We start from the raw sequence: 14,583 nt of genomic DNA on the forward strand, positions 1-14,583 counted from the left end.
GCACTATTTCTCTTTATTTACTACATTTGCACCCCACCGCTTCCCCAAGGAGTTCAGGGTCATGTACATTACCTCTTTCCCTCTGCCCAAATGCTAAACCTTGCATCATCCCTTTAGGTTGAGCATATCTTAAGCATATCTGGTGCTGTGGTGCAAAGTCCCCCCCCCCCATTTCCCAGAGTTGTCGACGTTTTTTAGGGGGGGGGCTCCAACAGCGGGATCATAGTGTGGGGCTGGGCAGCCGGGCGCAATGGGGGCGGCATGGGAGGCAGGCGGGGGTCTCGTCCAGGCAGGGACAGGCAAAGCGAGCTGGGCCATCCGCGTTGCCGCAGCAGAGAAGCGCGCTCACTCAGCGCAGTCCCACCGTCCTTGCTTGGGGAGGAAGGGGGGAGGAGAGAGCGTGACTGGGAGGGGATTGGGCAGGGGAAGGAAACATGGTTCGTGTGAAGGAGTGCAGGGGTGGTGGGGCAGCGGGAGGAGGCAGGATCCGTGCAAGGCGGTGGAGAAGCAGGGGAAGGAGGGAGGGGCGCTGGGGGCAGCAGTTGCAGCGTGTAGCCTCGAACGCGGGGATCTTTCAAGGTAGAGTGTATGGGGGAAGCGGTGGTAGAATTATTATGCACAGAGCTTGGGATGCAAGCACACACTACGCAGCCGAGGAGGTAGTGTGTCGCAGAGCCAGTGGCAGTGGCGTAGCGTGGGTTGTCAGCACCCGGGGCAAGGCAAGTAATTTGCGCCCCTAACCCGTGGATTTGCGCTCCCTAACCCCCAGATGTTGTGCCCGGTGCGGCCGCCCCCCCCTGCACCCCCCACGCTACGCCACTGGCCAGTGGAGAGAGCTCCGGACTGTGGGGAAGCATCTGGAGCCTTCCTGCATCCAACGGGCACTGGAGGAGCACAGGCAACAAGTCCCAGCTCCACCTCACTTACCTCCCCGCTCTCCCCTCCCCGGACTCTCCGCCTGTTGCCCTCCACTGCTTGGCGCACTGGCTCGCTGCACCACTATGCCCAGTGGTAAAGACGTCCCTGAGGCTGAGTGAGAGAGAGTTGCCCCAAGATCACCTAGTTTGCTTCATGGCTGACTGAGCCATTTGTACCACTCCCCCACGACAGTGAGTTAACCCTGGTTAGGAGGAAACCCTCAGCATGAACCATAATTAATGTCAATGCTGCTTTAACACTCAACCATGACTAATACCAAATTCAGGGGGCGGGGGGGAGCCAAGCAAAGTATTGGCCAGTGAGAGAAGTTAACAATGAGAAATAGTAAGCTTCTATATAATTAAGGCATTCGCTGCTCAGTGAGACTGTATCTTACATCAGATGTAGTAGGGATTAGGAAAGAGTCCTGCAGGACACTGCTTGGGTGGAGACCCACCCAGCTGTTACATATATGTTCTTTCTGTCATATGTGAACACATGGGTTTGGAAATGGGATTCATGGGTAGGTTGCTGGCTGCATCTTGATTTTAGTTTGTTTTAGAGTGATTCTTGTTGTGATTGTCATGCATTTTACTGTGCATTGGTTTTATTACTTATCAGTGTGTTCTGTTGTACAGTGGTACCTCGGGTTAAGAACTTAATTCGTTCCAGAGGTCTGTTCTTAACCTGAAACTGTTCTTAACCTGAAGTACCACTTTAGCTAATGGGGCCTCCTGCCACCACCACGCGATTTCTGTTCTCATCCTGAAGCAAAGTTTTTAACCCGAGGTACTATTTCTGGGTTAGCGGAGTCTGTAACCTGAAGCGTCTGTAACCCGAGGTACCACTGTATTTGAATACATACACATACCCTACATATTTTGGGAAATGGTTTGTTGGTTGGTTCTCTGTGTATTCAGACTCCTCTTGAGATACTGTCACCAAACTAGGAATGAAGGTTTCTGAGACGAGGGCAGCAATCTCCAACGTTTTGGATGCCAGGCACCATTTTGATTCAGTATGGTGAACTGAATCGCCTGTGTTGTTGTTGTTGTTGTTGTTGTTGTTGTTTTGCATAGGTTTGTCTGCCTCTTGAGATATCACTGCCAAACTTGGCACGAGGATTCCCAAGGTGTGTTTGTGGAGGGTGTAGACTTCATCACCATTTGGATGCTGGGCACCATTTTGAATCGAGTTGGTGGACCAAAGCGTACCTTTTGCTTGACTTCATCCGATTTTTGGTGTGACAGTTCCAAAATCACAAATTACACTATCCATTTAAAAATCACAATTTTTTTTTTGTTTCTAAAAATTACTGGGCAGTGCCAGGCACTCCCTGCTGGTATGCATATATATAAACTATGGTGATCATAACCAAGGAACAGACAAGAGTGGGTGGTAGTGAAAATCTGGATTGCTTACCTGGATGAAGGAAGTTGGTCTAAAAGAGACACGAGATCCAGGAGCCCGTCACAAACTACAAAGCTGCCAGCCCATCAGAAGCAATGGCAGAAAACCTCTTAAGGCTGGCTTCTGCTCTCAGTCCAAATGAACTTGCTATTGCTTTTTAACTGAAAGAGACATAACCCAATAGGTTGAGGCCCTGTTTTCTCTTGTCATGAAAAGGTTTGAGATTTGACTTTGGTTATATATTTCAATAGTTTAACAATTTTGTAGTTAAGGAAAACATATGTGCGTAATTTTATTTCTATGCTGCCTTTCCACGGTTCAAGCCATGCTCAAGGCTGCTTACAACATGAATAAATACATAAAAACACTATAACAGAAGTAGCTATAAGCAATAAATAAGACATTAAATAACCCACAACTTAACTGAACAGTTTCCACATAAAACACAATAAAATCTAAAATAAAGATACAAAAAAATAACAGCAACAACCCACCCCCACCCCCGGAAAAAAGCAAAACCACACCCCATCCCCAACAGCCTTAGTTTTTGTAGCTGGAGTCAGTCAGCCCCCCCCCCCAGCCTAGGTGGAAAAGGCCTTCAGCCAGGGAGCAGGTCTTGCAGGACTCACAGCCAAGATGGAAACAAAATGTGTTAAATTTGCCCTTGGAAAGGGAAGAGCCAGAATGATGGTGTAGTTAAGGCAATAGGGCTGGACTTGGGCCAGAGAGCTCTAGGTTCAAATGTCTGCCATTTTGCTAAGTCATGTTGAGCTAGTCATGAACATTCGCTCATTTCTACCATGCTGGTGTGCAACCCCAAGAAAGGATGAGGGGGGGCAGGGCGTTACTGCCCTGCACTCTTAGAAGGGGGGTCCAGAGCAGCTTTTTTCATTCCTTTATAGCAGCACGTCCAACGGGTAGATCGTGATCTACCGGTAGCTCACTGGATGTCTGTGGTAGATCACTAGCTCCCCTAAAAAAAGCTCACCCAAAAATTTCCTCCTTCCTAAAATAAGCTCAACAACTTTGACCTGAACCCCCCAAAAGGGGGTAGATCACTGCTAGTTTTTAACTCTGTGAGTAGATGTCTTGGGAGTTGGCCACCCCGCTTTATAGGATGTATAAATGAATTGGGGGCAGTTTAAGATGTATCATTTTCACATTATAGCTGAAATATATGCAGTTCCCAGGGAGATACGCTGAATCATATGAACAGCATTGTTACTAGCAGAATTCCCTGGGTCCTGTAAAAATAAGCACTGTTTGTTTGAGATGCTAGTATATATTATTTATTTTTGTTAGCATTATAAAGCCAGTTGTAGATCCCAAGTACTTAGCCGGTAGCTGGAGAAAGTGGGGTGTGTACATGTTATGGTTGTGTTGAGTTGTCTAGTTTTATTTTGCCAACAGGTCAAATATTTCTGAGTTTCTGGATCTGCCAAATCTTGTCTGGCATTTGTCAGGGGTATCTTATTTCTAAAACCAACAATTGGAGTGAGGCACCTTAAAAGCCGCTTTTAAGAAAACTTTGTTTTATGAACCGCCTTCTTTTTTTGTGTGGTGTCTTATTTCCACCCCCTCTTGGTCTTTGCACAGGTCTCGTGGTTTACCAAAGCTGAAAGAGTCTCGTTCTCATGAATCTTTGCTGAGTCCAGGCAGTGCTGTGGAGACCTTAGATCTTGGGGCAGAAGAGAGAGTCTTCGTCAAGCCACTTCATAGCAGTATACTGGGACACGACTTCTGCTTTGAGGTAAAAAAAAAAAAAAAGCATATGTATTCCTTTGTTTCTGGGGGGGGGTATAAGAGTAAGAAAGGGGGGAGGAACAATTGATTGCTTAACCGACTTGGTTTGGTTGCTTATCTCACTCCTTGTAATTTCATAATTGGATGAGGAAATTGGTGCCTGCTTGGGATTTACCATGAGAAGGGTGTGGACTATCTGATCATCAGATGACTCTCAAGTTCTTGGAGCTACTGCCTTCAATCCTTCAACAGAAAGAAATATTTTCAGTTGCGGGGCTGTGTAAGAGTGGGAACTTAGAAAGGCGTTACCACTTCCTGGGCCATTTTGAGCATTGCCCCACAGTTGAGCAGTCTTTTCACCTGCGAGGACTGAATTAGTATTATAGTTCCAGATCAGGAACTATTTTACATGTTTTGACTGTACAGGTCATGATTAAAGGTAAAGGACCCCTGACAGCTAATTCCAGTCACAGACGACTCTGGGATTGTGGCACTCGTCTCGCTTTATTGGCCGAGGGAGCCGGCGTACAGCTTCCGGGTCATGTGGCCAGCATGACTAAGCCGCTTCTGGAGAACCAGAGCAGCGCACGGAAACACTGTTTACCTTCCTGCCACAGCGGTACCTATTTATCTACTTGCACTTTGACGTGCTTTCGAACTGCTAGGTTGGCAGGAGCAGGGACCGAGCAACGGGAGCTCACCCTGTCGCGGGGATTCGAACCGCCGACCTTCTGATCGGCAAGTCCTAGGCTCTGTGGTTTAACCCACAGCGCCACCCGTGTCCCATGATTAGTAAGGGGCAAATTGTGCTTGGGGTAGTCCTGCTTTCCACTTGCTTTTTGCAATATTTCCTGGTGAGTGTCCTGAGAAATGGGAGGCATGTACAGTATGTGTGGCACAGTAGATCAGAGCAGCTGATAACAGGCAGCCTTGGCTAGTCACTGTCCCCCTTTTCTTGACTCAAGCTTACTTAGAGATAGGGCAATTCCGGCAATGCCATTTCCTTCCTTCCTTCCTTCCTTCCTTCCTTCCTTCCTTCCTTCCTTCCTTCCTTCCTTCTCCACCCCCTCCTGAGTGTCACTTTCTCGCCATCTGTTTCCTGCACCCAGAAGGTTGCAACAGCAACATCCCAGAAACACTCTAGAAACTAAAAAGAAGGGAGGAGAGACGCAGCCCCTGCCACAACTCCACCTTTTCCACCAGTGCTTAGTTGGGAAGAATTGAATGAGGGTGAAGAGACAGCTGCTGACACGCAGCACAGAAGCCCAGGACCAAATTTGCAGTGATTCGGCCTTTGTCCTGTAGTGAGATATTTTGAACTGGCGTAGTTTTATATTTAGGGTTGCCATACGTCAGGCATAGGCAAACTCAGCCCTCCAGATGTTTGGGGACTACAACTCCCATCATCCCTGACCCACTGGTCCTGTTAGCTAGGGATGATGGGAGTTGTAGTCCCAAAACATATGGAGGGCCAAATTTGCCTATGCCTGCCATATGACCAGAATTTCCCAGACGTTGCTGGGATCCGGCTGTCAGAACCAGTGTCCAGGTGAAAATCAGTGGAATATCTGGGAAAATCCAGCCACATGGCTGCGCAAGCCGGGTTGGAGGGGATGCGGGCGGCGGCGGCAGCTGCCCCAACGGCTCCATGACCTCTTTGGTCCTGCCTGGGCCTTCCCCAGCAGCGGCCCCCAACAGCTGCTCAAGCTGCAACGGATGGGAAGGCCCAGGCAGGACTGGAGAGGCGCAGATCAACGAGCCTCCCTGTCTGGGCCCGATCCCAGGCGCGACCTTGCCAGTAGCTGAGGGCCTGAGAGGGAGAAGCGGCTCATTGCCTGGAGTCACACATCCCCCCCAACACCAGCAAGCAGGAGCCTTGCACAAACAGAGTCGCAGCAAACTGCGTGGCCAGACCGGGCGCTGGAAAGGAGTGGGGCCATTTTCAAAAGATGGCAACTCTATTTTTATTCCAATTTCCGCCCAATTTATACTCCATCACTCGTTACAATTTGCCTACTCAAATCTGAATATTTTGGTAAATGGCCAGGTGTCTTCTGCAGACACATTTCATCTATTTGATAATACTTGTTTATAATATTACATTGATCACATTTCTCTCCCACCTGCCCTCCAAGGAGATCAGGGGGATGTTACACAAGGTTGTTCCCCGCTTCTCATTATAGCCTCACAACAAGCCCTTGAGGTAGGTTAGACTGAGAGAGATGCCATACCTATGCCATACCTTTCAGATCCAAACAGGACCTGCGTACTTACAAATCACATAAAGCAAAGATTTGGTGGAAATTTGTAAAAACCAGTTAATCAGAATAAATAACTAAAACAGCAGCAGTCTGAACTAATACAAATTGACTTGATTGGGGCGGGGGACAACTTGGAGGAACGTATTTAGCTTCCAAAGTGTTCCTAAAGCAGTAGCCGGCCAGTCTCCAAAGTCTATTCCACCATTGTGCAACTCCCACAAAAAGTCCATGTCTCACATAGGAATAATAATAATAATAATAATAATAATAATAATAATAATAATAATAATAATAATAATAATAATTTGTTATTTATACCCTGCCCATCTGGCTGGGTTTCCCCAGCCACTCAGGCCGGCTTCCAACAAAACAGTAAAATACAATAACCTATTAAACATTAAAAGCTTCCCTAAACAGGGCTGCCTTCAGATGTCTTCTAAAAGTCTGGTAGTTGTTTATCTCTTTGACATCTGGTGGGAGGGCGTTCCACAGGGAGGGTGCCACTACTGAGAAGGCCCTCTGCCTGGTTCCCTGTAGCCTCACTTCCTGCAATGAGGGAACCGCCAGAAGGCCCTCGGCACTGGACCTCAGTGTCCGGGCAGAACAATGGGGGTGGAGACGCTCCTTCAGGTATACTGGGCCAAGGCCGTTTAGGGCTTTAAAGGTCACCACCAACACTTTGAATTGTGCTCGGAAACGTACTGGGAGCCAATGTAGGTCTTTCAGGACCGGTGTTATATGGTCTCGGCGGCCACTCCCAGTCACCAGTCTAGCTACTTAGGGAGAAAGTTCCTGCAGCAAGACTGCCTTAGAATAATAATCTTAAAAGGCAGTAAAGGTAAAAATTGATAACACTGGAGGGAATTCGGCTCCCCCCCCCCCCCCCGTTCCTGCTTGATCCTTTTGTGATTCAGTAATTCTGTAAATTACTGTCTGTTACTATTCCAGCGCATATTGTATGTTACCTTTAAAGAGACAGCATTATTTCAAGCACCCATAAGCTATTGAGAAGTCCATAGTGTTATGTTTCTCTGAGTTGCAGTGAATGGATTTAGAAGTGCTGTATTAACCTGGCATAACGTCATCTGCTAACAATCTGTGCAAACGTTGGAACATAATGCTAATCTTTTGTCAGGCAAAATGATTCAGTACATTATATACTGGCATAGTGTTAGCCTTCTGTGTGCAAGTGTGTGCATGTGCAGTCCCATAGACATAAATTAAGATAATGTAATGTAAAAACTTGTGCACAAACGTCGGTCTGTTCTTGCTTCTCTTTCTGGTTGTCCTGGCAACTTTGTTTTGCTGGCGGAAACTCTCAAGAATTATTACAACATACTTTGCATTGGTATCTCATTAGAGGGGAACATGTTTTAGTTTGCTTCAGGCTTTGATTTCATGTAAATACCTATGAGAAACCTGGGTTTGTCTGCTGAGTGAAGTAATTCTTGCAGAAAGAGGAAGCAGTCCTGCAGACGTCTCTACTTGTATAGCAGTTCGGTTAGCATGGGCACTTTGCTTTAGTATGGTACAGTACTTCAAATTAATTTAAGAGCAACTAGGATCATAAAAGTTGCTCCCCTATATAAGGAAACTGTCATGGTTCAAAATAATTATTTGGCCATTTTTACTTTTTATTTTATTTATTCCATTTAGCAGCTTTTTACACAAAGTGATATTGGCAGCTGATGTGGTAAAATAGCATCCAATGCATAAAAAACAAATTCTTGAAATAAAAAAACCCCTACATCATGGAGGGAACAGTACTCAAGTAACAAACTTGCAGTTTTGTGTAATATATTTGAGCAGAACAGGTAATCCAACCTTGAGCTTTTCTGTTTCCCTTTCCAACTTGTTTGTTTTCTTTTCTGTTGTTTTCCTTGTGTTGTTTTAACCCTATTTTAACTTTAATTTCTGTCATTTAGTTGCTTCCTTGTCATTTAATAATCCAATCAGATGTCTAGTGCAAAACGTGGCAACCTGGGAATATCAGCATTCTGTGTTTGTTTGCTTTTTGAAAGCGTGTTTCTAGTTGTTTCTCTTTTGGAGAGAAGTTTAGAGGGACCTTTTCTTGTGAATTGGATGGGGAGAGGGCGGGAAACTGCACCCAGTTTACCATATTTCAGGTGTGAACCCTGCTCCCTCCTGATCTCCATGCACTCCTTTGATCCCCCTACATTTCAAATCCATTTTTTCTGAAAGCTTAATATGTGAAGGCGAATTAAATAATGAGTACATTTCTGTATGTGCATACATGTGTGTTTATACATGTGCACGCTTCCTCTGCTTTCTTAATTTAGTATTGGCAAGTATCCTAGAATTGTTTGTTGTAGGATATTCAAGATTTTCATGCCCTTCCTTATTTTACATAAGTTGCAATTATGAGTTTAGCTGGTTTTAATTTATTTATTTTTTCAATTGTTTTAGGTAACTTATTCCTGTGGCAGTAAATGTTTCAGCTGCTCCTCAGCAGGAGAAAGAGACAAGTGGATGGAAAACCTGCGGAGGGCAATTCAACCAAACAAGGTATATAAGGGAAATCCAGTGGTTTAATGCACCCGAGGTAATTTCTTTCTGGGCCAAGTGATAGATCTCTCCCATTCTTCCCCAAACAAGCACACCCATTTAATTAGGTTGATGGCAGCAATGCCATCCATGCCCCAGAGGAAAACTCTTCAATAACACAAAATGATACTCGATTCCACTTTGCACAAAGGTCTAATAGATACACATGGTCTTCTGTCACCCTCATTAATGCTTCTGTTTTCCAGGAGACTTGTCACGGTTTGTCTTATTGAAAAAATGCCTGTGAGCTCTTTCTTTAGCAAAGTGGCCAAGAGACACAGGCTAAGAATTTTGAATTTTGGTGTTTGCATTAAAAATAGAATGTATCCGCTGACAGAATCTGTCATCGGTTGCTAGATTGCTGGTCCTTCATTCCAATCCCTCTTTTACAACATGAATAATGGTACTATCCACTTTAGAGATCCATTTAAATCTGGCTTCCAGCTAGGGCTTGTGAGATAAACGGCCTTATTTGTTTCTGTCAAATTTCTTCTTGAGCTGCAGTGCTCCCAGTTTTTCTTGGATATAGGTTCAAGCTCCCAATTATGCTTTATTAAGTCCCAAACAGCTTGAGTCCAGAACACTGTAGAAAAAAAAGCATCCTCTCCCATAAAATTATTCATAGCGGGTTCTTCTGGAGGGCTATTTTTTTTGCAGGTGTTTTTAGTACTGTACCCTTCCTAGAGTGATAAAGACTACAAACACCCTGACCATTCGCCATGCCGGCTGACTGATTGCCATTGTAGCCCAGAGCATGGTTGATTAATTGTTTTATCTTATATGTGTTTTGTGTTTTATGCAAACTTGAGGACAGTTTCTTTCCTTCGCAGCATTTAAATATAAAACCAGTGATAATCAAAGTTAAGAGCAGCGTAGAACAAGAAGTCATCCACACGTTAGGTATTTGCCCCTTGCAATGAGGTTTGCCTCGGGAAAACTAAATAAGCCTTTTTCTCTCCAGGACAACTGCCGGCGAGCCGAAAACGTGCTCCGCCTTTGGATCATCGAGGCAAAAGACCTGGCCCCCAAGAAGAGGTACTTTTGTGAGTTGTGCGTGGACGATACCTTATTTGCCCGCACAACCAGCAAAATGAAAAACGATAATATCTTCTGGGGAGAGCACTTTGAGTTCTCTGGCCTTCCACCTGCCCATAGCATCACCATCCACATCTATAAAGATGTCGAAAAGAAAAAGAAGAAGGACAAGAACAACTATGTGGGTCTGGTCAACATCCCCATAGCTGCTGTGACCGGTCGGCAATTTGTGGAGAAGTGGTATCCCATCAGCACTCCCACGCCCAATAAAGGGAAGACAGGTCCATCCATACGGATAAAATGCCGTTATCAGACAATTACCATCCTCCCCATGGAGCAGTACAAAGAGTTTGCAGAATTTGTGACCAACAACTACACAATGTTATGCTCTGTTCTGGAGCCAGTCATCAGTGTCCGGAACAAAGAGGAGATGGCCTGTGCTTTAGTGCACATTCTTCAGAGCACTGGCAGAGCCAAGGTAAGAACATGCAAAGCTCCTGCCCCCCCCCCCCCTGTGTCATTTTTAGTGCTATTGAAAGATGTTGGCAGATTGGGTTCTGCCAAGTAATTAATCTGATTCTTTCTTGTTATGATCCTGAAAGCAAAATTTGTCTCTACCTATAGATGTCTTGAAACGGAGCATAACGCAAAGACAGTGGTCAGTGTTTTAAAGAATAATTAAGGCTGTGGTCCTATACATACTTTCCTGGGAATAAAGCCTATTGAACTCAAGAAGTCTGACTTCTAGACACATATTGGATTGTGCGGCAAAAGTATTATTTTAAGAAGAGAGGGTCTATATACAAAGACATCCACTGCTTTAAAAATAAACACACTGACATTAAAAAATGTGTGTTTTGCACTTTATATCCCTCCTTCCTGCATGGGACTTAAGGTGAAATGTGTGGGTCTGCCCCATTCAAGCACTACAGTGAAGTTGCTGTTTTGCATGCTTTTTCATACCAGACACCAGAAAGATAGCGCAGGAGTCATCTAATGCGTCCTGTCAATAAAAGCTCTGTGCAAGGACGCCTGAACATTCAACATAGTGAAGCATTGAAGTCCTCCTGTACACCCAGTCTTTACTATTTGAACATTCTATCAATCAAACTCATTTTTCTTCCGTCTGACCAATTAGTGTGAGAGTTACAGGAATTATTTGCTGAACCACCATGATTCATAGCTATCATTGCTTCCATAATATTCCCCCGAAGTAATGAAGAAAAGTGACCTCAGATTTCTTTGGTACAAACTGTACACTGGGTATATCAGCATATTGTTGCTCTGCCTTCTTAACATTGTTACACTACAGAATCATTAGAATTCAAAATTTTAAAGACTCAAGTTTTAAGAAGAGAAAGAACATATGAGGATTTTATGATTTAATTGTTAACTGTGCTCTTCCTCTCTTTGCATTCCACTGAGCACCAATAATTGTTAATAACATGGATAAAGCAAAGTAAATTTTTGTTCATATTACTAAAGTTACCAAAAATTATATTAAGCTCCCTAGTATAAAGTGACATCCTTAAATATATTTAGCAATTGAAAATATGCTTTGCATTAAATCTTAGGCCAAACTGCTGCATTCCCTCAAAGTCAGAGGTGACTCGTTTTTACTGCATGTTTAAGAGGCCTCCATTGCATTATTGTTGGGCTCTGACAAGATGTTATAAGCAAATATGTCTCCCCAGACCCAGGGAGATGTATAGATCTAATCCTGAAGGCTAATCAATGCTTTCTTTGAGATAACTGGCATGTTAAGCTCCCAGAAAAGTCAAGACTTTTACAACATAATCAATGATGATTCCCGTTCCCCAGGACATGGTCTTGAAGATGCATGATGTTGCAACCTTGCTGAAGCTAAGCAGGTCTGAGACCAGTTAATGGCCTGGTTTGCATGTCACGTTAAACCATATTTTTTATGGTTTAAACTAAAACCTGTAGTTTAATGTGAATGAGCAGTTGCTGGTGCACACTGCTGAACAGTTCTTGCACTGTTCCTCCCCTAATCCTCCTCCTACTGTACTACCAGGATACAAGCCAAAGTATTGCTTGTTGTGATGTCTGAACCCAGGCTTGTGGTTTGTTTGTCTAGAAACTGACCATTTCCTCTTGAAATGAAAGGCAGTAGATAAGTTATTTTAATGAAAATAATACTGCTTGTGGTTTGTTTGCATGGAAGCAGCAAACCGTGTGCTTGTGTTCACATATCACAGCATGCCAGACTGGCATGGCATGAGGAGGAGAGGAATGAAAGGAACATCTGGGAGCCTTAAAGTAGTTTTGTACGCTGCACGCTCACAGTCTCCTAATTGGTATTTAACTCTGGTTTATTGTGACGTTTAAACCGGGCCAGGGCCTGGATTGGAGACTGTCTGAGTATTCCATATGCAAAGCCTTGTATTGCAAGATGAATTAAAGGCAGGATATGCATTTAAATAAGTAAAGAGAGAGAGAGAAGAGAGCTTGATAAAACAATATCTGAGTATTCCTTTGGCCTTTGGGGAGCAGCGAGTGACATGTCAGGGTTGTGCTCTGGCCTTGCCACTCAGGCTTTAGAAACCTTGGAATACTCTCTCACCAATTGCCTTGGCTTTTCACCCGGCTGCAGCCCTTTCTCTGAGATCTGAACCTGGCAACCATTTTCCAGTGTGGCCCTGGGTAACCGTTTACAGAAGGCACGGGATGGGAGGAATTGCTCCTCCTCCATATTCCTCGGTGGTGCTTACGTTTCTGACAAGCCTGCAAGCTCAACACACTGGCATTTTATGAACCTGTGGTGGGGAACCTCCAACCTATTGGCCTAATCAGCCCCCACTTCTCTTTCTTTCCCCACTGAATTTAGCAATTCTCTTATCCTTCTTATCTAGTCCATCCTACCCACCCCTGCTGCACATTTTACCTTGGGTTAAAACGTCTTTCTGTTGTCCAACCACTTCTCCTTTAGGACTTCTTGACTGACTTGGTGATGTCCGAGGTCGATCGTTGCGGGGAGCATGATGTGTTGATCTTCAGGGAGAATACACTTGCCACTAAAGCCATTGAAGAATACCTCAAGCTAGTGGGACAGAAGTATCTGCAAGATGCTCTCGGTAAAGGAAAAACAGCTTCTTCATTCTTGTTCTGACATGCTTTCGCAGAAATAGGGTCTTTGTTCATTCTGTGGGTTAAAATGTTTCTACAGTGGTGCCTCAGGTTACAAACACCTCTGGTTACAAACACTTCGGGTTACAGACTCCACTAAGCTGGGAGTAGTACCTCGGGTTAAGAACTTTGCCCCAGGATGAGAACAGAAATCGCCACGGGCAGCCGTGGGATGCACCATTAGCGAAAGTGGTACCTCGGGGATGCGGGTGGCGTTGTGGGTTAAACCACAGAGCCTAGGACTTGCCGATCAGAAGGTCATCGGTTCAAATCCCCACGACAGGGTGAGCTCCCATTGCTCGGTCCCTGCTCCTGCCAACCTAGCAGTTTGAAAGCCCGTCAAAGTGCAAGTAGATAAATAGGTACCGCTCTGGCGGGAAGGTAAACGTCGCTTCCGTGCGCTGCTCTGGTTAGCCAGAAACCACTTCATCATGCTGGCCACATGACCCGGAAGCTGTATGCCGGCTCCCTCGGCCAATAAAGCGAGATGAGCACCGCAACCCCAGAGTAGGCCATGACTGGACCTAATGGTCAGGGGTTCCTTTACCTTTACCTCAGGTTAAGAACAGTTTCAGGTTAAGAACGGACCTCCGGAACAAATTTAAGTTCGTAACCAGAGGTACCACTGTATTTGATTCAAATTTGGTTGTCGGTGTTGACTGTGTGTGTGTGTGCACGCGCATACATTCATCTGGTTATCATCTCCTTTGGTGTACCTATATTAGGAAACTTTCCGATGTTGATTAAGTGGCATGGGGATGCTGATGTTCTCACAGTCCTGCTTCAGTAACATCAGACTCCTCTAGTGAATGGAGCCCACCCACAGTGTGGTTCCCTTCCCACACTTGCCTTCTTGCAAAACCAGGACAACAGCTCCACCCATGTGGCATGAGGTAGCTGATACTACCAAAACAGCGTGGGAAGACACGCAATGAAATAACTCCCAAGTTGTTAAAACCACACCTTAGAAGCAATCCAGAAGGCCTGACCTGGGGAATATTTCGTACTCTTCAGAGTGAATTTGGGGTAGGAGGGAATTACAACTCTTGCGTCCAGATCAAACTTTTTAGGATCCAGACATATGGGACATTTGCTGAAATTAGGCAGACAATTATACTTCATTGCCCCTGTGGAGTTCACTGGGCAACTACATATGTAAAGTTCCCCAGTATGAAACTGCACAGAAAACTATTCATTAAACAAAATTTCAAGTAAGTGCATCCCTGTTTTCTCCTATGTACACATTTTTAAGTCTTTCCCTCATTTTCCAGTTACCAACTGTACTTACTGTGTATGTTTCTCATTGTGGTAATAATGAATTTCCAAGCAAATTAAAAATCTGTAATTCGTTTCAATCCAGGTTTTAGAGGCACAATCTGATGGGAATCTCTCTTGCACCAAACCCATTGAAATGAATGGGATTTGCACAACAGCTCGGTAGTGCGGGATTGGCGACTGTGGAAGAGCAAATAGTGCTCTCATCCAGCTCCCATTCATTCAAATG

General features: G+C 44.8%; 1 protein-coding gene across 14 annotated transcripts in view; it reads left to right on the forward strand.

Moving 5' to 3' along the window:
• Window positions 1-14,583, forward strand: part of RASAL2 (RAS protein activator like 2) — a 236,858-nt gene that overhangs the window by 195,679 nt on the left and 26,596 nt on the right. For all 14 annotated transcript variants that reach the window (XM_082229010.1, XM_082229011.1, XM_082229012.1 and 11 more), the window contains 4 exons: window positions 3,925-4,078; window positions 8,760-8,858; window positions 9,859-10,410; window positions 12,883-13,027. In XM_082229010.1, coding sequence (XP_082085136.1) covers window positions 3,925-4,078; window positions 8,760-8,858; window positions 9,859-10,410; window positions 12,883-13,027 — 950 coding nt within the window. The remainder of the gene's footprint in view (window positions 1-3,924; window positions 4,079-8,759; window positions 8,859-9,858; window positions 10,411-12,882; window positions 13,028-14,583) is intronic.

Source organism: Podarcis vaucheri, assembly GCF_965113315.1.
Source record: "Podarcis vaucheri genome assembly, chromosome: 6".
Classification (NCBI taxonomy): Eukaryota; Metazoa; Chordata; class Lepidosauria; order Squamata; family Lacertidae; genus Podarcis; species Podarcis vaucheri.